This window comes from Ischnura elegans, chromosome 10 (genome assembly GCF_921293095.1).
Source record: "Ischnura elegans chromosome 10, ioIscEleg1.1, whole genome shotgun sequence".
In the NCBI taxonomy this organism is placed as follows: Eukaryota; Metazoa; Arthropoda; class Insecta; order Odonata; family Coenagrionidae; genus Ischnura; species Ischnura elegans.
Window position 1 is genome coordinate 5,319,647 of NC_060255.1, and position 24,129 is coordinate 5,343,775.

Sequence of the window (24,129 nt, forward strand, 5' to 3'; positions counted from 1 at the left end):
CTCACACTGTATTTTTTTAACTATTGTTACGATATTGAGAAAATTGTACCAGTTTTTCTTCAAAATGACATTTTATAGCGCTAATGAAAATGTTCCCTTTGCTTGAACAAGTACTTCCACAAGACCCCGAATAAAATGCAGATTTTCAAACGAACTTTCAAGAATTTACACCATATTAAGCATAATTTTTGTGGCCGTCTGAAGATGAAGAACAAATAGAAAATTAATATTGCAAACTTTTCATGTAAATCTTCATTTCTTAAATAATTTCCCGATTACCCCCGCTCGACTGGTCTTGCTATGGTCACGTAACACTTGCTTATAACTTTAGTCGTGATCTTGAAAATTTTCAGGGTTTAGGGAGCAGTTCATAGCCAAAAGTTACCTGAATCACTAATTTGAAATTTCGGCCTCATCGTCCTCACGTACAAGAGCGTACCCAGGATCATAACTAGGGGGGGGGGGGAAAGTCATGGTTTAGGGGAGGGGGTGGGCAAGCCATGGGATTTATGAGATCATTTCCTAGAAAAAATAGTTTTATTTTAGTTGCATATCCTATACTAGTACATATCATTTTTCGTGGGTTTAAAGACAATTTGTTCAATACTTTCGTTTCAATTCAGTACTTATTTTGCTGAAAAACTTTTGCAATTTTTGATTCTAGAGGGGGGCATTGCCCCCCTGTCCCTCGCTGGGTATGCCGATGTTCACATATCTATTTTATAATTTGAGATACAGTCTATTAAAGGTCTAGTCAATGTGCCCTTATTATTTCAATATTGCCAACAGCATTATGTTTTAAATGAAGTAATTATTCACCAAGAAAGGATTATTAAGACCGTTTGAGAGTTGAGCGATGAGTCATCTAAACAGCAGCACTAACTCTAATTCAGCCAACTTTCTTCCCCGCATAGTTGTAATAGCAGCAGATTACGCAGGTGACTCATCGCCCGTCGGACTAGCACGACGCGACGCGACGTGGGCTTCCCGACCATCATCCCTCGCTTCCTCGTCGTGAAGAGCGTTTAATAATTTCCTCGAGTTCCTTTTTCGCTTGACCTCCATCTTCTTCTCGGAGCGGGAGGGGTCAAACCTCGGCTGGGGCACAACGCAGATTGTTGAGGTCACACAGGCCTCCTTTATGGCCCCAAATGATCAGGGCTACGTGATCGACAATACTTGTTTAAATAAATAATAATTATAATATATTTCTTCTTTCATGCGTACATATTTTTACAGGTTATTATATCCAAGTCAATATCAAGTAAGTAAGGAAGCCTGTGAGGCAATATTAAGTCTGCTTTTGGGCTAACTTAAAATTTCATAAACTGCGGAAATGAAAACGCAGAATCAAAATATGCAATATATAGAAAAAAAACATTTGTGCGTAATGATATTGAATGTGCGTAACACTGAATTGACCTTAAGGTGAAATACAGAGTGTACTGTACAACACATATGATGTCATATGTGTTTAATACAATACACCGACCCTTAACAATAACTTTTCAATGTCATCATAAGTTATTATCCATTTTTTATCAAACTTTTGTGTTGACCAAAAAAGTTGGTGTCTTTAATGGCATTTGGTTACATATTAACCACTTTGGTCCCACATTCAAAAAACTCCTTTTGTAAATCGTTAAATTAGGTTTGTGCATTGGGATCGAGAAACCTCTACGATATAATTAAACACATTCATTAATTAACGCGCCGAAGGCGCTGTCTCGCTGTCCCGGTGAATTCCTTCACCCTAACCAGCCAGATTACAGGAGATTTCAATTTTTTGCGCAATTGTCTATGTTGTGTGGGTAGTGTTTTGTTTGTGTGAGCAGAGGCTTATAACTAATATGGAATTTTACATTTACATATTGAAATTAAATGAGTACATTGATACATAATTAAACCTTTAAATAACAGGTTTTCTTTACCTTGGTAATTGGGGGTATTTACCTTTAAATTTGGATGATGAGTGTGGAGCTACTTTACTCTCTTTTTATAATGAGTTTATTATTTATTTATATATTTTTATTTTTGTTTTTATATATTTTTTTTGGTTCTTTCTCTTTTGATTTTTTTTGTCTTTTATTTTCTCTCTTTTTTTTTGTTATTCATTTCTTTGAATTAAATGTATATAATTTTTGTTTTTTTTTATGATTTTTTTTCTTTTTGTTTTCCATGACACGTTGCTCCCATATATATTTGGGCTGTATCCACTACGCAAAAAAAAACATTTTTAACACTTTATAGCAATAAATATATCTTAACGGGAGTATGTTAAGTTCAATGAACAAAGGACGGGAATGTTTGTAACGCTGTTTAAGTAATAATAGTCTAACAATTTTTTTCTGCACGAAATTTCCGATTTCAAAGTGTTAAAATATGCTCCGCCCCAACAATTAAGCCCGCAATCCAACTTGGAGTGTACCAATGCATGGTAAATTATTTTCCCGACAAAGAGAGGACAATGAAGTGGATTCGACACGTATCTGAGGGGGAAGGACTTGGGGAACTTGAAACTCCCCCCACCCGAAATTACTTTCGCGAGCAGTAAAAGCCTTAGTTTCACTTGCGTGTATACATGGTGCGTTCCATAATAATGCGACATAATTTTTCCTGACTCAACGGTTCGCTGTGGGGTGTTCTAACCTGCTGGGCAAGGTGGAGGGGTATGCTAGCTTCGAAATGCACCGATAGTCTCTTTCAGGTGCAAGCTGCCGGAGAGTCAGCACATGCATTCCCGTGAACCCCGTTTTGGGTCCATATCTATCGCGGCGCAAGGAGTCGTTCTATGGAGCAATGGTACGATATCAAAATTTCGCGTTAAACTTGGGAAATCCGCCACTGAAACATATCCATTAATTTAGCAGGCCTTTGGGAGGGATTTCTTCTCCAAATCTCAAGTTTTTCGATGGCACATGTAGGGCCGAGAGGAGATCACCAACGAACCTCGCAGTGGGCCTCAAATTCATGGGTCCAACCAAGATCAAAGAGCTCAGAGAAATAGGCTGCATTTTCCGGGTTTCACCGCGTAGTGGTTGCGTTGGTGACAACAGTTTCTCCTGCATTCCAGCAGGCGTCTTCAGGTCGAAGTGATTATGCCGTGTTTTGGCCGCCGTTATATAGGCAGCCCAGTGGTGTAGGTTCGCCCTGATTGGTCGCCTTGCGGCCAATAGCGTGGGGGTATGGGGCGAAGAGTCTCTTCCATGTGCTTTGGAGTGCGTAGCTATCCTCTCGATTGAAATTATGAGGATGTTTGGATATTTCAATCGCCTCTCTGATGATCCTCGGAAAATATCGGGATTCTCTGGCGATAACTTTTGTTTCTTCCCAGTTGATGTCGTGTCCAGGTTCACTGAGAGTGTGCTCGGCCACAGCCGACAGATGAAATTGTTTGTTTCTCACCGCTTTTCTATGTTCTTGAATGCGGCACTTCACAGCTCTCTTAGTCTGTCCGATGTATGACATACCGCAACTGCATTCAATTTCATAAACTCCCTCGTAGGCGTGAGAAGAGATACGGTCCTTAGGAGTCGGAAGAAGTTCTTCAGTCTTCTTAACACAGTTGAAGCGTGTTGTTACGTCGAATTGTTTTAGGAGTCTCGCGATTTTTTCACTGGTGCCAGCCACATAGGGGATTGTCGCATAACCCGCTGCCTTGGGTTTCTCCGTTTTTGGACTTGGTGTCTTATTCTTGAGTTTTCTTTCTATCTTTGCGGTCCTTTTAAGGACCATGTCACTGTGATATCCATTGCTGGCCAGGGCCGTCACCAAATGTCGTTTTTCGGCGGGAAGTGAAAGTTGGTCAGAGATGGAGTATGCTCTGTGCACTAATGTCGAGATTAGAGCTGCCTTCTGAGTAGGGTGGTGGTGTGAGGAGGCGTGCAGGTATCGGTCCGTATGTGTCGCCTTACGGTAGACTCCATGGCCGAGTTTTCCATTAAGTTTCTTCGTCACCAGTACGTCAAGAAAGGGTAGGCAGCCGTCCTTTTCCACTTCCATGGTGAACTTGATTGAATCATGTTGGTTGTTGAGGTGTCGTAGAAAATTCTCCAATTCTTGCTCTCCATGTGGCCAGATGACAAATGTGCCGTCCACGTATCGAATCCAGAGGGTAGGTTTCTTTTTGTAAGAAGTCAGCACTGAATTCTCAAATTCCTCCATAAACAGGTTGGCGATCACAGGGGACAGTGGAGATCCCATAGCAGCGCCATCACTCTGTTCGTAGTAACGGCCATTCCACAAAAAGAATGAATTTCGAAGACAATGCTCCACAAGCCTGGGAAAATCTTTGGGTAATCTGTTATCGATGAGCTTTTCCACGATCTTGATGGAGTCGTTAATGGGTACGTTGGTAAAAAGAGACACGATGTCACGCTATTGGCCGCAAGGCGACCAATCAGGGCGAACCTACACCCCTGGGCTGCCTATATAACGGCGGCCAAAACACGGCATAATCACTTCGACCTGAAGACGCCTGCTGGAATGCAGGAGAAACTGTTGTCACCAACGCAACCACGACGCGGTGAAACCCGGAAGATGCAGCCTACTGTACCAGCGCACCGCGGAAGCCTTCGCACCAGCTCAGAGAAATTTTAACTTTGATCCATTTTACTTAATTGGATTGATATTACTACTAGGATAGTGTAAGGATTAATAAAACATCCCTCAGAAAGCCATAAAACTCACCATTTTGAACCATTTATCTTAAAATTCCGTAATTTATTAATCTCTCACCTACCACTTATCCTGGTGGGTATTCCATACCCCCACACAACTCGATATTAGTTGCACCTAAGCCCCCCCAATTCCTATACCCTTAATTCCTAGCTGCACCGCAGCCACTACGAATACGTACCTAACGGGACCACAGTGAACTCAGTTCTCTTCTTGGAAGAAGAACTGAACGGAGGGTTATTCACTATGCCGAAGCGACATCATCAACGTCGTTTGGAATGCTCTTCACGACCACTCGCCGAGTCACAGCGCCAACGACATCCTGGCCAGGGCCCACGCCGAATTTTTTTCCCCGGCCATTGGTGCAGCGAGGGGGGCTTTTGGGGGGATAAAACCCCCCTTAGAGCTCAGAAATTTTTATAAGTTAAATCCATTTTTTACTTAATTGCATTAATATTACTTACTTGTAGAATTTTGTAAGGATTTATAAAATACCCCTCAGAAAGCCGTAAAACTCACCATTTATTCTATTTTTCTAGAGAGGGTCCCCACACCTCCCGCTTACCCTGGCGGGTATGCCGAACCCCCAGACACCCCAGTATTAGTTGCGCCTGAAACCCCCCCCCTAGCCTTATTTCCTAGCTGTCCCCAGCCTCCCTACAGTCTTGACCTGACTTTTTTTTCTTTCCGCAGTTAAGAGGAGCAATGAAAGGAAAACATTGGGACATGATTGAAACCATCCAGGCCCATGTTACCTCGGCTCTAAAGGACATTCTGTTAAAGGGCAGGGGTGCAGCCAGGAATTTAGTTTGGGGGTTGTTGGGGTTGTCCAAATACGGGGGGGGATTTTTTTAAACGGGGTACTAACTACTGGGATTAAAACTATTTTTAACACTTTTAATAATTGAAAAAACTTCATGCGTTAAAGAAATATTTTGTTAATTAATAATTTTTCAATATTTTGTTTTTCTTTATGAAGAGAAATTATTGAGTTTTTAATACTTTGGTGGTATCTGGACCCCCCTTGCACCACCCCTGGCTACGCCACTTGGAAAGGCCTTCCAAGCATGCAAACAACACCTCTAGAAGTGAATCGACGCAAGAAGGTGCTATTATGAAGATTTTTGATTATTTGTACAAATGTTTTCTACAAATGATTTTTTATTAATTTGGTCGCATTACTTATTGAACACACGTACATATATATATATATATATATATATATATATATATATATATATATATATATATGTTGGAAAAGGATCGTGGTACCTAGCAGAGGAATAGCCAGGAATTAAGGCCGGGGGGGGGGGGGGAAGGGGGAGGGGTTTGGTGCAACTAATACCGGGGTGTGTGGGGGTGCGGGATACCCTACAGGATAAGCGGTAGGTGCGATATTAATAAACAGAGGAATTTTAAGGTAAATGGTTCAAAATGGTGAGTTTTACCGTTTCTGAGAGATATTTTATCAATCCTTACACTATTCTATTAATAATATCAATCCATTAAAGTAAAATGGATTAAACTTAACCCTCTCATGCATGAGTTACTAAATTCAAGCGATATACCGTATAAGCTTGTGTAAGAGGTGCACACGTGTAAGAGGCGCACCCCTATTTTGAGGATCGAAGCTATAAAGAAAAAAAATTTGCGACATTTTTTTTATCCTATCGTGCGGTGTTGCAGACGTATGCCTGGAATTTCGACAGTTATCGAAATGTCCTCTTTCAGTACTATTTGAAACAGGAAATTTTGATAACTTCGGCGGCATAAGAGGGAGTAGAAAGAGTTCCGATCCTCTCTTTGCATACGCCATCGCTCTACGTTGCTTGTCCTACTCACGAACAATTTTGTTTAAAAGCTCTCGCAGGACTATTGCAATAGAATTGCAGCCGTGGAAAATTTTAAGGCAAAACACGACAGGCAAATGGCATGAGCTTTCCCAAGAGATTGAACAACAATCGGGGCAATCTCAGCGCCGTAGGATAATAACCACGTCGTAGATTTAAGGCCCCTTGCACACACACCGATTTTGGACGGCCGGTAAAATATCGGCCGTCCACATTCCAATAGTGAACAATGGGAGAGCATTGGAGCTTGCACACGTACCGACCACACGCCGGCACCGGCAAAATGCCGGTTAGCTGCCGGCTATTGTCACTGTGGATCGCCGACGCCGGCTCAAAAACTTAGCAACGTATCGTTTGACCGGTAAAAATCCGGCGTGTGTGCAAGCATCGCTTCGCCGGTAAAATATCGGCCAATATTTTACCGGCCGTCCAAAATCGGTGTGTGCAAGGGGCCTAACGGAACTACACTCGGCTCTCCATCAGCTAATGCCTCTGCCGTTTTTTTCCTTTCCGAGACTCCACAGGAAAATATCAAGTTGCAGGGGAACAATGGAAACGTTTCATCCCTACCCCATTCCACCAACTAACCTTTTTCGGTCTACCAGGTTCAATTCCCCGAGTTTCTCGAGGTCAAATGCTACGTGAGTCACCTTCTGAGCTCGAAGATATCTCGATATCTTTCAGCAATTGTATGACACGCACGAGGTTCTAGAAAGAATTAGACCTAACGCGACGTATATCTTACAGCATTTAACTTTTTTGAGCTCTAATTGATTGACACAAAGATTTAAAGCTAAAATAAGGCTACTAATATTCAACATAGTCCAAACAGCACAATTTCGGAAGAAACAAGCGTAGCATAAGCGCATTCAAACAAGACGAGACGGACTGGAAACTCCGGCAACGTAAACTGCGTATATCACATTGCTGCGCCTTTGCCCCTTCGCTTTAAAGGCAACGACGTCACATGCAAGATCGGACGTGTTCTTCCCTTGCTCCTTCGCTCGTAGCTTTAAATACGGAGGGGAGGGAGCCCTCTTCCCCTCGACCTCTCCTTCAGCGCTCTTCACTTAAAAGGATTTCTGATTTCTTCTATCCACCATTAAGTCCAACAATGAGCACACTCGTTCGAATTTTTTCAACCGCAGGTTTTGACACCAATATTACTATATGCAGTATAAATGCCGCGGGATGCCCACTCGTGGCAATAAATTTAGCGCGCGCTCCGGAGCGAATCACCCCGCGCGATCTTTTCAATGTTCACCTCTGGGGTACCGACGTGACGGCGCGATGCTTGCAAGAAATTCAAACAGGAGCATTTTAAAAATACGTCACTAAGGGAGAAACTCCCCTGCCTGCCGCTTGATTTTGACCCAGGGTTTCAGATGACTGACTCACGCTGAAAACCAAGGCCACTCAGTTCCCCTTGAACTTGCAACCGGTGAAGGGGAGGGGGGGAAGATAAGAAGTTTGTGTAAGAGGCGCACCCCCATTTTCGGCTGCAATATCTGGGGAAAAAGGTGCGCCTCTTACACGCGCTTATACGGTAATTTTTTTAAATCGAGTTTCTACGTGTGATTGAACATAATATTGAAGTAATATTGTTATAAATAAAAAATTTTGCCATTACATAGATGGAAAAATTTTGACATCCTCATATGGGGACATTATGCCTGAAACAGGTCATCGTGATAAAATCTGCTGAATGAGATCTTTTAGGTGGAAAAAATATTCAACCATACTTCAGTATTGTTATATCTTTAATTTTTTATTAAACATTCATAGAAACGTATTTTTTGGGTATTTATTGCTAAATTTTGTTAATGTATATAAAATATCACATTCAATATTTTTAACATCAACCTTGCAACAAGGTTAGGAAAACAACATAAAAATTACAAGCAAGCTATAAAAACTTTACAAAAACATTGTACTTCCTGATAAATTTAAAAAAAAATATGAATCCTAAAATGAGCACTGATACAAAACTTTTATCAATTATTACAATATATATTTTTGGGCCCCTGAATGTACATTACGAGTAAAACTTTCAAAACTATCCGGAAATAGCGGGACCAAGCAGATGCCGCACATGTACCTGGTTTTGCTTGTTCATCTCTTGTCCCAACATCCATTTGCATTATTGCTTTCACTTTTTTTTTTATAGTGGCCACATGTACTTACTCTTAGCTCATCTATGACCTTTATGGGTCGGTTTTTTCTTCATCGGCAGCGAAGAAGGGCTTGATGAATTTGACCGCCCCCTTTTTCTTGATGGCTCTGCTTTACCACTGAAAATCAGTCCATTTGCCACCCGACTTTTGAATTACAGTAGATCCATTGGTACATCATTGCTTTTCCTCCACAATAGCTAGGCAATAACCACCGCTACATTCAGCATGTGGTAAAATATCCTCATATACCACCTTGAGTTCCTGTACAATGCAACAAGGGAATCCATGAGATCTATCCCTCCCATATGCTTGCTATAAATTTCAATGCTCACGGGTCGGTTTACATCCTCGTACTCATTATTATCTTTTGACTTTTCCCGTGGGTTGAATCCTGGTGTATGATGATACAGTATGCACTGCATTATTGCCAAACCACCAAGCCACAGTTATACCGTCTGAAGAAGTAGCAATGGGAGAACTCCCACCTTTCTTAAGGTCTTTTACATCCTTCAACTTTTTTACTGCTTCTTTTAACCTGTTTTCCCTGCATGTTCCAACCTATCATATTCCAATTTCTTTCATGCCCCCTGGTACAATTCATTTATTCATATATTTCATATATTCTTCTGCAATTACACCTAAAAAGTAATCGACGGGAAACTCTCCATTGGCATTTACCTACATCCGTGAATTAGTCGAAGGGGGAGACCGTGATGAAGGGTTATCCTTTTCAGCAAACCATATTGCATTACGATTAGCTGAGGATGGCGATCGCCCAAAACTCACAGATTCCCGAATTGTCCCCTGGATCATGGATAGAGCCATCACTATCCCATTCCATTCCATCCTCTGATTCTTTATTGAGGATTTCAACAATCTGACAATGCTCCAGTCGTTTTCTTGATCTAGTTGAGATGCAAATGCGATCCTGAGGAAGATATGCCACTTGTTAGCTAGTTGAAACACGGTTATCCATGAAATATTTTTTGGGAAACGATTATAAATACATATATATAGTTGCAGCCAACATACCGATTGTAATACTTAAATATACTATTATAAAAAATAAATATATATATTAGAATTTTAACGAATGACAATTTTTATCAATTTCAAAGAGTAAAAAAAAAAACGGGAACTGAAGCACCAAATACTTACGTCAATAATGTCCTTAGTTGGTCTTTTGGGTTGCTATCAGCAAGAGAACTCAGTAGGTTGTGTTATCCTATAATTGAGTCTCAGGTTTAATAAACTCACATGCCACAAGTCCTCTTCACAAAAATACTATCTCAATAAGCTCTATTGATTATTACCATCTCATGACTTATTAACGTTCTTTTATTTATTGCAAATAATGCCTACCTACATTTATAAATATTAATATTTGATTTAAAAATAAAAAAATTACAAGTCACATTTAGTTACTTAGAAGTGATAAAAATAACTTTTATGTAAGCTCTTTTTTTTTAAAGGATCAATAGCGACTTTATCGCAAACTTGTATAGTTATTAGCAATAGAATTTATGAACTAATAATAATAATAATAATTTTATTGTCGTTAAGCCAATTTAGGCAATAGACAACGTCAAACATATCCATATACGAATATTAAATACAATTATCACATTAATGACTTTAAAACAATATTCATTGTAACCTTATTAAATTTTGGACAATAATATCATACAAGTTACAATATTCTTTTACAAATTGCAAGTTGCAAGCAATCACTATATTTTTGATTCAAAAAATTCCTGCAAGGAATAATATGGTCTAGCAACAAGCCATTCCACTAATTTATTTTTGAAATTAACAGCAGGTATATCTACTATACTACCAGGTAACTTATTGTATATTCTTATCCCTATGCTCTTGTAGTTGTTAAATGATGTGGATAACCTGTAGTATGGTAAAGAAAAAATAATAGAATAGCACAGGTGATTAGGGCTTTCTGCAAAACTAAGAATCATCTTACAGCTAAGAATACAAGCATATAAATAAGGAGACAATTCATCAGGTGCTATATATGGAGCATATTCATCTATGGAAGCTAGGCTTGGACGCTGACAGCAGCAGAGAAGTCAAGAGTGGAAGCATTTGAAATGTGTGGCTACCGAAGAATGATGAAGATAAAATGGATTGACCGTGTAAGTAACGAGGAAGTGCTAAGAAGAGTGGGAGAAAAGAGAAGCCTCCTAAAAACCTTAAGCAGAAGACAGGACAACTTAGTTGGCCACATTTTGAGGCATGGTGGCCTAATGAAGACAATCGTAGAAGGACAGGTGGAATGGAAGAAGGGCAAGGGACGGCCCCGAATGAGTTACATAGGACAGGTAATAGAGGATGTAAAAGAGAAGAAATATGTCACTATGAAAAGGCTAGCATGCACTCATGAGTATTATGTGGACTAGAGATGCTCCCACCAGCTCTTCGAGTGATTGGGAGATGTCTGCACTGGGTGGAAGAGATTGGTTCATTTGGTCGTGCACCAAATGGTAACAAAATTTATTTCCAGCCTTGGACTACTATTGGTTCTTGAATACCCTTGGTTGGTATAATGGAAAGGTTATGAGCGATATATAAGTGCAAGACTATAGGAGCATTAGCTAGTGCTTTAGATGAGAATTCGTCCCAAAAAAATTGCCAATACACGAATCTCCTTTGATAGTCACATCTGCTTTTGCATAGTGGTTGACAACAGAAAAAATTGGAGTATCCATTTCAGTTAACAATCATTTCACATGCATTAAAAGTGTGGTTTATATGATGCATGGCTTACATAGTTACACAAACTTCCTTGTGTAAGGTGGATTGGTGGTAGTGCTGCAAGTGGCAATTATTGAAAACTGATTATAATGCGCTCCAAGCGACAACAATTCTAGTGGTGAATATGAGAATCCTGTTATGTAATATTCATGCATGAAGCATTCATTCATTTGTGAAGGAAATCCTCGCCACATATGTGCAACATTCAACACAAAAGGGATAAAAATGCTGTTTTTTTAATACCTGAAAAGAAACGTTCTTGCAAAGTTCATTCATACAAACCTCCAAATTTTTGGTTCCGTGAACATTGTATTAATGATAGTAGATATACTGCAGTTCTCAGGTTGAGCCATAGTGAAAGTTGACCTTAACGTGATTTCAAAAGAATGTGCTTTGTATGAAGGGAAAAGAGGGGATGTTGAAATTCGAAGGAAGTTTTTGGGTGTGAGAGTTTAATATGCTGGATTATCTTATGATATTTAGGTGAAAAGAGCGAAATATGTGGATTTTGGGAGGTCGGCTGCAAGAATTCCGGCCCTACTTTGGATGGCTAAAAAAAGAGGAAGATGAATCAAATCAATGAATCATTAAATTTATTTTCAATAACGAAACTGAAATAGTTCAGCATGTGTGAATTTATCCAGTAGAATTTTGCCTAAGATCAACCCGTCTTCTAAAATAAAATACAAATGGGGGCACAAACTATGTCACGACCACACACTTGAACACCATAGTGCATGAGACACAATGGCTTAAGTGAGGAATAATAAAGATGAGAGTAATAAGAAGAAAGACACATCAGTTTTATTAAAAATTTATTCACCATGAAAATTCCTTGTCAATGATTAAATATATAATGAACGTTTATCAGTGAAATTATATAAATACTCCAGTAATTTTTGTTTTAAACCAACTGTAATCAAAATGGCACTTCTAGAAATATGTATGTGTACAGAATCACAGATAGTAAGGACTTGAGTGGTATAGCATGATCACATTTTAAACTGCCTCATTTTGTATTTCCCAGAGTAATAAATAGCAAAATATCAAGGATTCACTATTGAAAAGTTAACAAAATATAATCTCTATACAACATCCCTCAATGTAATAGGTACATATATTGCAACAACAATAGACATGAATTAATTGCCAAAAGGCAAATTCATACAATTCTACTTGAGAGTAAATTCAATTGACAAGGTCGCAATTCAATAAAATGGCAAAGAGCCATAATTACTTCACCACAAGTTTACCCAAGACAACTCAATGGAGCCAATCAATATCTTTGATGTAGTAGAAAGCCACATGTAACATCTAATAGGAAGGATTTGATCCTATCTCCAAACCTTTGAGAAATCAAATCAATATAAGAGAGTATTCCGAGTTTGATTCAAAACTGAAAATGTTTCTCTGAAGTACTAAAATTGTTTCATGGCTAACTCCAAAATCTCGAACATAAATAACTCTGCACTCTGTGCTTTAACACTATTGTTGGCCTTCTGAAGTAGAATTTTAAGAATAATAAAAAAGTACAGGATAACTAGAGTGCTCTGTAGGCAACAAAAGATGTGACTACAGGCACACATGGAGGGCTAAAAAGCTGCCTTATGATATTTGATGCTCCATAAATTGGCATTTCTACCTTCTTTGGATTGCAAATGAACAATAATATTAATATTTGCTTGCAGCTGAAAGAGATTAGGATTTTAACATGAAATGTATGCTCATCAAAGTCTTCAGTGATACCTTAGCCACACTCCATGAATATTAATTGAAGTGCTCAACAACAACAAAAATTGAAATCGCGAAGATGTTTACATGGCAAGATGTTTATGATCCCATGTGAAAATCGAAATGATTTCTTGATGATGGAGACTGAGCTTTTCTTCAATAACTGCAATATATCTGGCTCACACAGTCTGACTATTTACCCAAAATATGGAACTCACCGTTCATTGCACTCCTTGCCAAGTTGAATGTTAACCATTGAGATAATTCCAAAAGCATGCTGAAACCGTGACCCTAAACGAGGCTCTTATATTCTATCCAAATGCTCAGGCTTCTGCATTCACCGATGATGAAGGAAAACTTAATATTTGATGAAAGGAAAGAGGGGGATGTGGTCATTCATTTTGTTGAGGTAGGTACATGGTTAGATGACAACTTAACCACGGGAACATACATAGATCAGTGAAGCTGAAAATGAGTTTTATGTTCTTCAGAACATCCATATTTTGTTCACAATGTTTATTGAGCACTCATTATTTCAAGGCCATTACTTTAGGAAGAACTTGAGATCATCTTCGTGGATAGCTAACTTTACAATCACAATATTTAGGGGGAAAATAAACTGAAAGAATATTCGGCTCAATTTTTTAATATTCCAATTCTCAGGAGGGATAGTTCTAAAAAATATACTAAAATAGAGAACAAGCTGGAGTCTGTTGGGAGGGAGACGGAACGAAGCTGCTTCCACGAGAACACAGCACCATCACAAGGTCAACAGTCCATGCCACTCTTTCCATTCCTTTCCCCATTGGTCTCTAAACACCAATTCTGTTATGCTGTGTATTTCGTTAGTTAATTAAACTGGTGCCAATAAGAAATTCCTATGAGTTGTTATTTTTTAAATGCTACCGAACACCTCCTTTCACATCGCACTTATGCGTGTTATAGTTATTTCAAGCAAATTCTGTACCAGGCCTAACATTGGTAATCCATGTGCAGGAAAATATCTGCTGTTCACTTGTAGTATAGGCCAGAATTAATATTTATCAACTTAGCATCTGATGTCATTATTGTGTTTAGCACCAGAACAGTTAATAAATGCTCACCTTATGAGCAACTTAGACCTTTATACACAGCTAACTGTTCTTTATAAATATATTGGGCATAAACACTATTTGTGAATCTCTCTTTTAGAGTCCTCTGTAAGATATCTATATCCACATAAACAATGCAATTAACAGGCAATAATAGCACACATAAGACAGAAATAATCAGTTTCATTCAGGGGCGGCTCCAGCCAGGGGGTGCGGGGGGCGTGCGCCCCCACCTGGGTGGTGGCTGACGGAATTTTTTTGCTGCTTGCAATCTCCTCTTACCTATGCCAGGAAAGGCGAGAATGAAATGATGGCTCGTCACCCATTGTGCAACCAATTATCAATTGTGAAGCGAAGTGCGTGTGGCCGAAGTCACCCCATTCTACGGTACATACATTCCTACAGCCAGAAAGAGTTTTTCTCGTAGTTGAGATGTTCCGAATAATTTGTTTCACTATCGGCAGGCGTGTTTATTTTCTTTGTAGAAAATTTCTGCAACTATATATTCCTTAGATGAGCTTGCCAGATCTATGATTTGAATTTGAAAGTCTGCAACTCCGACAACAGATTCATCGGTCGTTTCCACTCGTGCACACGGTCAAGCAGCACAAAGATGGAGCGCAGGTATCTGTTTTGCTGGCCTGCTGTTTGAAGTTGGAGCTCTGTACAATTGCGAGCAAAAATTTGTTGAAGATTTCCTCTGACGACACATTCTAAAGTTGAAGACTTTCTCTCTGAAACGGTTGGAGTAATTCATCAATCACACGTGAGCTTGGACAGTTGCATTCGTTTTGGGGTTGTATTCTTTTTTTATTTTATCAAACTGATTTCTCTTCCTTTGTGTACGTGTAGATCTAAATTTATTTGCATAGATATGCAAAATGGATAGGTGGCTAATAAGGAAGAAGCCTCGGCTAGAAAATGATTCAAAGGAACAAGATTCCACATCTCTACCCGCGACTTTTTAAAGCATCAAGTAAACGTAATTAAATCATTGTTGATATCTTAGGTCGTCAAATGACAGGTAACTGTGAGACTAGATGGGTAGAAAGGCATAAAGCTATTGTAACTTTTAGAGACGACTTACATGATATTGCCAAAGCTCTCGAAAAAGTGTCAAAGTGGGCTGATTATAAAACGGCAACTAAAGGAAGATGTTTATTGTTATCAATTTGTAATTGTGAATTTTAATTTGAACTGCATATAGTCTGAGTGATGTTTTGAGTGCAATTTATATTTTAAGCAGATATTTGCAAAATGAGACTGTATATGTTTTTCAAGCTAAAAAAAAGTTGACCAAACTTTTGAAGTACTAAAGGATAAGTGGATGAACTCTTATAAAATTTTCTCTGGAATTTTTGCAAAGGCTAAGAAAATTATGGGGGAAATGGACATTCAAATCCGCATTCCACGTGCAGCCAATCGACAAAAGAATCGAGCAAATTACCCGGCTACCAATGATGAAGATGATATAATCGCGTATTGGGAAAAAATAATCTATATTCCCATCTTAGATTACGTAAATACAGATATCAAGGACAGATTTGCTGGAGAGTCAATAGAGTGCTTCAAGTTGACTACACTAATCCCAGCTGTTTTCATGGAAATAAAAAATTCGGACTCGTTAGAAAGCATGCTTGAAAAAATATGTGATAAATATGCACCGTTATTGAATAGAAAATAAAAGTACAATGTTAACGGAATTAGATAATGAAATAACTTTTTGAAAAAAAAATCCGGAATTTAATGACATGAAACCAATGAAAACTGCCATGGAACTTGTGTGTGCACATGCTTGTATTTATAAATACTTCATAATAATCTCTATACTAACTTCTCAAAAATATTTTCCAAGATATTCAAATGAAATGCGGCAAATGATTTTACTGTCGACTTCAGTTGTATTTTCTTGATCAATCATTCAGTGGTTCCTGAAATCCAAAAGTTAAATACTTATGGGTAAAATTGGAATTTAATATATTGAAGTGAAAACTTCATTTCGCCCACTAAGCACTTTTGTCAAGGGGTATAAAATGCGAACTTGCATCACGTACCATAGACTACCCTCTATTTATAAATGTTACGCTTATGTCTGCTTTTTCTCTCTCAATTTTTGATCTACAGGGATGGGGTTTTCTGCATTTAGTGTGGATTCTCTGTTTTCATGATTTGATCATAATTGAAAGTGCATAAATAATACATGAGTCGTAAATTATACTCACAATTTTCCCATAAGATTGCACAGCGTTTTTTTTTATTTTCTCGCCCTATTTCCCTCAACTCTCCATCGAACGTCTATTCAAAGCTTAAACTTTGACACAATTGTGTCTCCCGCTTGGAAAGAAAAATATACATATCGTTTGAAATTCCACACATAAATCGGAGATTACTTTTTCAACTTTTTCCATAAAATAACACGGGCTTTTGCAATTTTCTCGATGTATTCGGTGCAATTCGCTCATTAAAACCAAACAATATGTACCTATTCCTTCATTCTTTCTCAACTATAATGCCGAAACTCCTATCTTATTTTGACGCTTGTATGCCACAACGTCTGTTTAATGATTATTTTTTATCTTTGAACGAAATTCGTAGTACTCATAATTCTACTTCCATTGTAGAGTGGGGGAAGGGGGGAGGGGTAAGCAGCCCGTCGCGCCCCCCCCTCAAGGAAATCCTCGAGCCGCCCCTGGTTTCATTGCCTAATAGGTACTTTTGGTAGAATGCAAAAAAAATAGTAAAATATGTTACAGCCGTGGAATTCTGTAACACACTGTAGCATTAAACATGGAAAAAAAGGAAGCTTTAATGCTTTGAGGAAGTCCAATTGAGCTAAGTGGTCACAACATAAACTTAAAATGTCACGGTGTGAAAAACCTAATGTCATAAAATAAAATCGCCATAGATAAGATATTTTTCATTCCTCCAAAAATGATGGATATATTCCTCCGTAGACTTTCTCCAGAGGGGTACAAACTCCTTCCCCTTTGATATCTAATTACACAACAAATAAGTATAATTTGGAAAAAGTTGGAGCCAAGATTGTGTTTCCCAAAATCATCAGTTCAGACTTTTTAAATTAAATACAGATTAAATATAAAAGAGTAAAATATGCATTGATGGATTACCCAGGCAAAAGTTAATATGCATCCTCATGAATAATTTAATATCAAAATAAATAGAGGATATAACATAATTTAACAATACTTGTACATATAACTTTTCTGTTTGCTATAACAGTTTTTTTCCATGAACGTAACTAATCAAAATGAAGTTTTAACCAAATGTTTAAATTAACTTTGAATCATAGCAAAAATTATGAACACATTACCAACCCGTGAATTGACCGCAAACCTGAATCATCGCATCCTGTTCACTGAACGCGAATGTTCAAATGAACATAAAATCAAAATAAACGCAAGATCCCAAATGAACAGCCAAAGGAAACGAGGGCCTCTGCAAAATGAATGCCCTGGGGGAACGAACAGCTTCAGAAAATGAACACTTACTCAAAACATTACGGCAGTTCAAACTGTTCAGCAGTGAAAGTACTCGTTCTCGTGGATGGAGGGAAGAGAATAGAGAATATTAGAATATGAATAGTGGGAATAGAGAAGGAAGGAGAGGGGCTCTGGTGTCTATGATGCACTTTGGCGGCCTTGGATTGTCTGCATCGTAACCGCCATCCGTGGTAACCACAATGCACTCTCTAAAGTAAGTTACAGTTCAAAATACCTCTAGAAGAGCATACATTTTGAACTGAATACGCTGCACGCACACAGTGCAGACATGAACGGGGAACAAAGAGTTTTAGAGAACAGCAGTTCATTTTAGAATTAGTTATTTTCAGCGAATAGCTTATTTTGGCAGTTTGGTTCTTTTTTACCCATATCTAGTAATAACCAAAGTGTTAGTGAGCATTATTTTGGACAAAATATCTCCTGATTTAAACTAATTGATGATAGTGGAAGAGCAACATGGATTTCGGCTAGGTTGTCCCACTTTAATTAACCTCCTGTCATATCAAAAATACATACATAATAAATTCCATGTCCCATCATCTTCAGGTTGATTCAACTTACACAGATTTTTCAAAAGCATTTTATAAAATTTATCACAAAAGTCTAAACACTAAATTAAAAGTATATGGTCAACTTCTGGCCTGGATTGAGAGTTAGCTACATGATAGAAACATGTATGGGAGCAAGTTTAAGGTCTCTTAAGTTGTTGCATCGCCACATTAAGACCTGTGCACAATTCATTGACACTGCCGTGTTCCTTACTTTCTCCACTTACACTCTGACTGCTGCAAAGAACTGCTGACCAGGGGCGCAGCTAGGATTTAAGGCAGGGGGGGGGGGGTTGAGGTGCAACTAATACCGAGATGTGTGGAGGTATGGAATACCCACCAGGATAAGCAGTAGGTGCTAGATTAATAAATTGCGGAATTTTTAGATAAATGGTTCAAAATGGTGAGTTATAAGGCTTTCTGAGGGATATTTTATTAACCTTAATATTCTATTAGTAATATCAATACAATTAAGTAAAATAAATTAAACTTAAAAATTTGCCTGAGCTCTGGAGGGGGGGTTTATCCCCCAAACCTCCCCCCCATGCTCTGCGCCACCGCAAGCGGGTACAGAGTGTTAACATAGCCACCCTCTCCTTTCATTTCTTGCTCCTGAAAAATTGCAGTCTATGTTGTTGGTCAACTTTTCTTTATTTCAATATGAACGATAAATTTAGAAATGGGAATCATTATGAATGAGAAAAAGTTTTTTACCAATGCTACAATTGCCTCACAGTTAAAAACTGAAGCTATACATTGCCAACCCTAGCAACATTTCAACCTGGAGACGGTTCCGTACCCTCCCACGCTCAAGTTTTCTAGCAGCGGTCATTGAAAATGCAAGTAAGGGAGTACGAGAAAAGAATTGACTAAATTTAGGAACAGAAGAGTACATTCCCTCAATTGGTAGTAGCAGAGCCTCCGGAACACGAACGGTTTTTTCCGTGACCGGCATAATACAAATTTTACATGCGTGCACTAGTGATGGACCGAGTCGATCATTTTAGTGATTCAATCATTTTGACTTGTGTCGCATAAATGATTCTATCATTATGATCGAAAAGACTCGAATGAATCAAGATCGAAGAGGCTTAAAGGAATCAAGATTGAAAGACTCCATCAATGGGTGTAATAAATCACTTTGAGTAATCGAATTAATACTGCCGCATCTGCGAAGAGCATTGGTTACGCTGATTGCTAAACGTATTATCATTTCACTTACTATTTTGACTGAGATATCCAAATAACAGATAGTCAGTATACTCTGATACATATAATTTTACACCAAGGAAAATAATTCAGAGGTAAATTTATAGAATATAGTCAGCGCATGTTGACGTTAGTATCCCAGTCTTAAATGCTTCATTGCTTCTCCAGAGAAATTGCGGCAGAAAGTTTACGATGAATCACAGTTGATTTTTTTAAGGATTTATGACAGGCAGTCATGCATAGTAATCACAATAACCTAGTGCGTACCCTAGGGAAAACGCCCTAATCTTTTAGTAATTTGACAATGGTAACTCAAAAATTTTCCTGCAGGAAATTTTTTCCCATTGTCAAATTACCCTGGAGACAGCACACATGCTACTGTATACATTAAATATACGTATAAGTAGTGTATAACATGCGTATACAGTAGAATATACATGTATACTGTATACGTATAAAAACCTGTATACAGACCATTTTCAATAGGGCATCTATCGCAAAATAGAAAGGAGGGGACAGCTTTCGGAAGATTTAACTGTTCCGTTTATAAAATTACCCTGTTGCAAACAAGAGTCACCTTAATATTTTCTTTTCGCATTTAATGGTGTTATTAAAACTAATAACTGTTGGAAAACATAGACCCAGACGGCACAGGAAGTTTTCGTACCTGAATACGAGGGTGGACCATCAAGATACAAAAATCGCGCTTAGGAAGTTACTAAAAAGGTTTTATTTCTTTATTTCCTTTAATGACGAAAAAAGATGCAAGAGGACTGGCAAATTCATATGCATCGATAAAATTGTATCTCATCGATAAAACTGTATTCGGTCTGGGACTATTTTCTTTCGCGGGTGGTGCCATCGTGCCATATCCTCCTAGAAAGATCACATGCCTTCACAAGCTGTTGGAGATCGCATCGTTTACGTCACGTCTCACCACATTTCAGGGATTTTTGTGGTTAAGTTTGTGAAAAATAGAGTGTCTGGTAATGGTGAAGTTTCCCTTATCACTGGGCTTCAGAAACGTGTTTGTGAGATATTTTTGTTAAAAATGCCTTTCGTGTGTGTATTGTCGGGATGTAATGGAAACTCCGGGACATGGTTCAAGTTTTTAGCTTTCCAAAAGATCCTGAGTTGAAGAAGTGCATTTGGGCGATAAGAAGAAAACATCTCACCCCTACGAAAAACTGTGAGGTATGTACTCTTTCTCGCTGTAATTATTTGGATGTAATTTTAAGTTAGAAGTGGCTTCAGGATGTTGATGCATCAACATCCCGAACTATTCAGTACTGAAGTACTATAGTACTATTCAGTACTAAAAATGGTGATTCAAAATATTGTAGCAGCAATTCTTTTGAAAATTCTTGCATTTTAGTTGTCTTTTTTGTATTAATTCATTCGGTAAACGTGTGGTTAAAGGAGAAACTAGGAATAAGCTGCCAAGTTTATAGGATCGAATATTGCTTCTTAGCTTGCCCTATGGTGTATTACACGTCGGCTTTCATCATTTCAAATTATCTTATGCTATAGTTTAAAACAATAAAAATATCAGGCATACAAATATTTACTATATTTACGAGCCTAGTAATTTGATTTCTCATGCAGAAATACCAAAAATTGGAAATGATTTGACCTAATAAGTTACATGGTATTTTATTATTTATTAATTTTAGGTGTGTGAGCTTCACATCGCACCTTGTGATATCAGAAAATAATCTGTGGCCTTGGACGAGAAGACGAGGAGAAAATTCTTGCTGAATTGAAGGTGCCCAGATTGGAGGAAGGTACCATTGCTTCACTGCCCATACAAAAAAATCTGTGCTGTGACTGCACTAAATCTGCACTGTAACTGGACTAAACTCTGTGTTTAGCACAGTCACAGTACACTTTTCTGTACTAGACTGTACTATGGCAGCTAGAATTTGAGAAGAACTATACTGAAACAGTGCTGGATCACTGTGCTAGAGCTCAGACTGGGCTGGGTAACATGACTGGAGCTGTACTATGGCTCAAACTGGACTGTGACTGGGTTGGATAACTGGACTGGAACTGTACTATAGCTCAAACTGGACTGTGACAGGGCTAGGAAACATGACTGGAAGTGTACTGTGGCTAAAAGTGGACTGTGACTGGGCTGGGTAACATGACTGGAACTGTACTATGGCTCAAACTGCACTTTGACAGGGCTGGACTTAAACTAGTCATTGACGGGAGAAAGTATTTCCTATATTATTTCATATTACGATCAACTATCATTTCCATGAGAAAATGAATGCGTAAATTATATAAAAAAAATTATGTTGACATTACCGCGGCAATGCATAGCTCCAGCTTGCTTATTATTTTGGTAAAGTATGGTCAAAAGCAAGGTTCTTAGACGGTAAGGTTGCCTCATTCGTAACTGCGCATGCGCCAGCAGAAGTCCCGTTACGTCACTGTAGACCCTGCATCCCAGCTGATCCTAGCCATTTCATTGTTTGCACGCTAGAAATTGAGAGAGAATAAGTTCCTGAGACCTTGCGCTGCCTTGTGTTTAACGCGAATCTGAACACATTTCCTGCAATTTCACTGGAAATCGTCTTTGTAATCCACTACTCATAAGACGAACTTTTTGTGGGCGAAGAGCGCCTTTAATCGTCGGATATGCCAGGCTCCCGTTGTACTGTGGCAACGTGCTCCAACAGCTTGTCGAAAACGAAGAAAGCTGGACGGAATGTCTCATATCACAGGCGGATACTTAAATTGAAAAATCTTTTTATTGTATATATTAACTAATCGAATCATTGACCGTGTCTCGCCCCCCACACATGTGAAGAAAGTGGTGAAAGTGAATCGCTCAGACAAACTAAGTGGATATGCTAAAGATTTCGTAATCAAGAACCTAGATGCCCCTATTGCATTGGAAAATCAGGAATTCTTCCCTTTTAAGGCAAATTGAACTTAATTTTTTGCGCACTCATTCATGCAGGGACTATTTTGCAAATTCATCGTTTAACTCGTATGCTATGAGTAACATCGTGTGCCAATGGTAAGATATCAGGTAAACAAATTTCTAGTACTAAGTCCATAAATTTGAGTCCTTTCGCATGCCTTTGAGAGCTATTGAGAAATTTTCGAGGCCACGGTTTCGCAAAATGGTTTATTAATTTAGGGACAGAAAATTTTTAGCGTTTACAAAAATATTTATCAGGAATCAAGTGTTAAATCGTATTTCACATAAAGGAAACTTACGTTAATTTTAATCATAATATTTTCTCTCGAACTAGTAAATTGGTTAAGAACAGCCTTTATAAACTTATATATGTTGACTTGAGTCAAACCATATAATATTTTTATGTACTCTTTCGCGTTTATATTTACCTGCAAACTGTAATGAAGTAGACTCTACCCTCTAATTATGACTAATTCGACAAATTACCAATGTTCTGTACTGTGTTTCCAACTTGGACAAAGCGATTATTAAATGTTACGCCAAGCAGAGGGTCTTCACAAGAATAAAATGTTTGAACAAAAAATGCAACAAGGAAGAGCAACTTTGGTAGTGCCACTAAAAAGATTTTAAAAATTGTTCGGTTGAAAAAAAATTGTTCAATCCTTTGACATAAATTCTTGAGTTTTATTATTTATACCCTCTTTAAAATGAACCTTGACGGTGGAGCTAAATTTCTACAACAGACTTATGATCGACCAAATAGCTGATATTTATTAGGTGCCAAAGTCGGTTAGGCAGTTCATAGATCCGTAGTGTTGATTTTTTGACCTCTGAGGGTCACAATGGGGGTCAAAGGTCATCGGGTTAAACGTCGGGAAATCATGATAACCAGCGTGTCAAACCATAGGTTTTGAAGGGTGCCAAAGTCGGTTAAGCAGTTCATAGATCCGTAGTGTTGATTTTTAGACCTCTGAGGGTCACAATGGGGGTCAAAGGTCATAGGGTTAAACCTCGGGCCATTATGACAGCAAAAGTGTGGAACCATGGATTTTAAAGTGTGCCCAAGTCAGTTTTGCAGTTCGTAGATCCATATTGTCGATTTTGTTACCACCGAGGGTCATAATGGGGGTCAAAGGTCATAGAGGTATGTTTTGAAGTAATAGGAAAACTAATGTCCCCAACCAAAGGTTTAGAAGGGTGACCAAGTGAGTGGCGTACTACATATATCCACTGTCATTTCTGACAAGACTCCCTTGCCCTCTTAGTTTCACGCCGTTGTTAATTATTTATTTCCCTAGACATCCTTTTGCCCGACTCTGTGTCCGCGCACTATTGTCCGCGCAGCGTGTACTGGAAAATTCCAGGTGTGGGTTATAACGAATTTAAAAATTCTAAACTGGAAGACCTAGAAAGTGTAATGGTGCAGGAGCTTCAAAAGAAGAAGAGCATGGCAATCGAAACCATATCTGCAATTGGATGGTTGACTAGCACAATGAAAACTCCATGTTCACATTTAGGTTTATTATCCTATTAATGTTGTCGTTTTATGATATTTCTCTTAAATCGTCAAATTTTTATCACATTGCTTGATACAATCAAAATAAAAGCTGGATTCATCCATTGCTTTTAT

The 24,129-nt window shown here is 38.4% G+C and overlaps 1 protein-coding gene across 1 annotated transcript; it reads right to left on the reverse strand.

The window, feature by feature from the left end:
- Positions 1–930: 930 nt before the first annotated feature.
- On the reverse strand, positions 931–4,203 carry LOC124167106. The gene is made up of 2 exons (XM_046544899.1): positions 3,583–4,203; positions 931–1,098 (listed from the first exon to the last, which is right to left on the reverse strand). Exons 1-2 carry the CDS (start codon positions 4,201–4,203, stop codon positions 931–933), a joined length of 789 nt encoding a protein of 262 aa, XP_046400855.1.
- Positions 4,204–24,129: the final 19,926 nt, after the last annotated feature.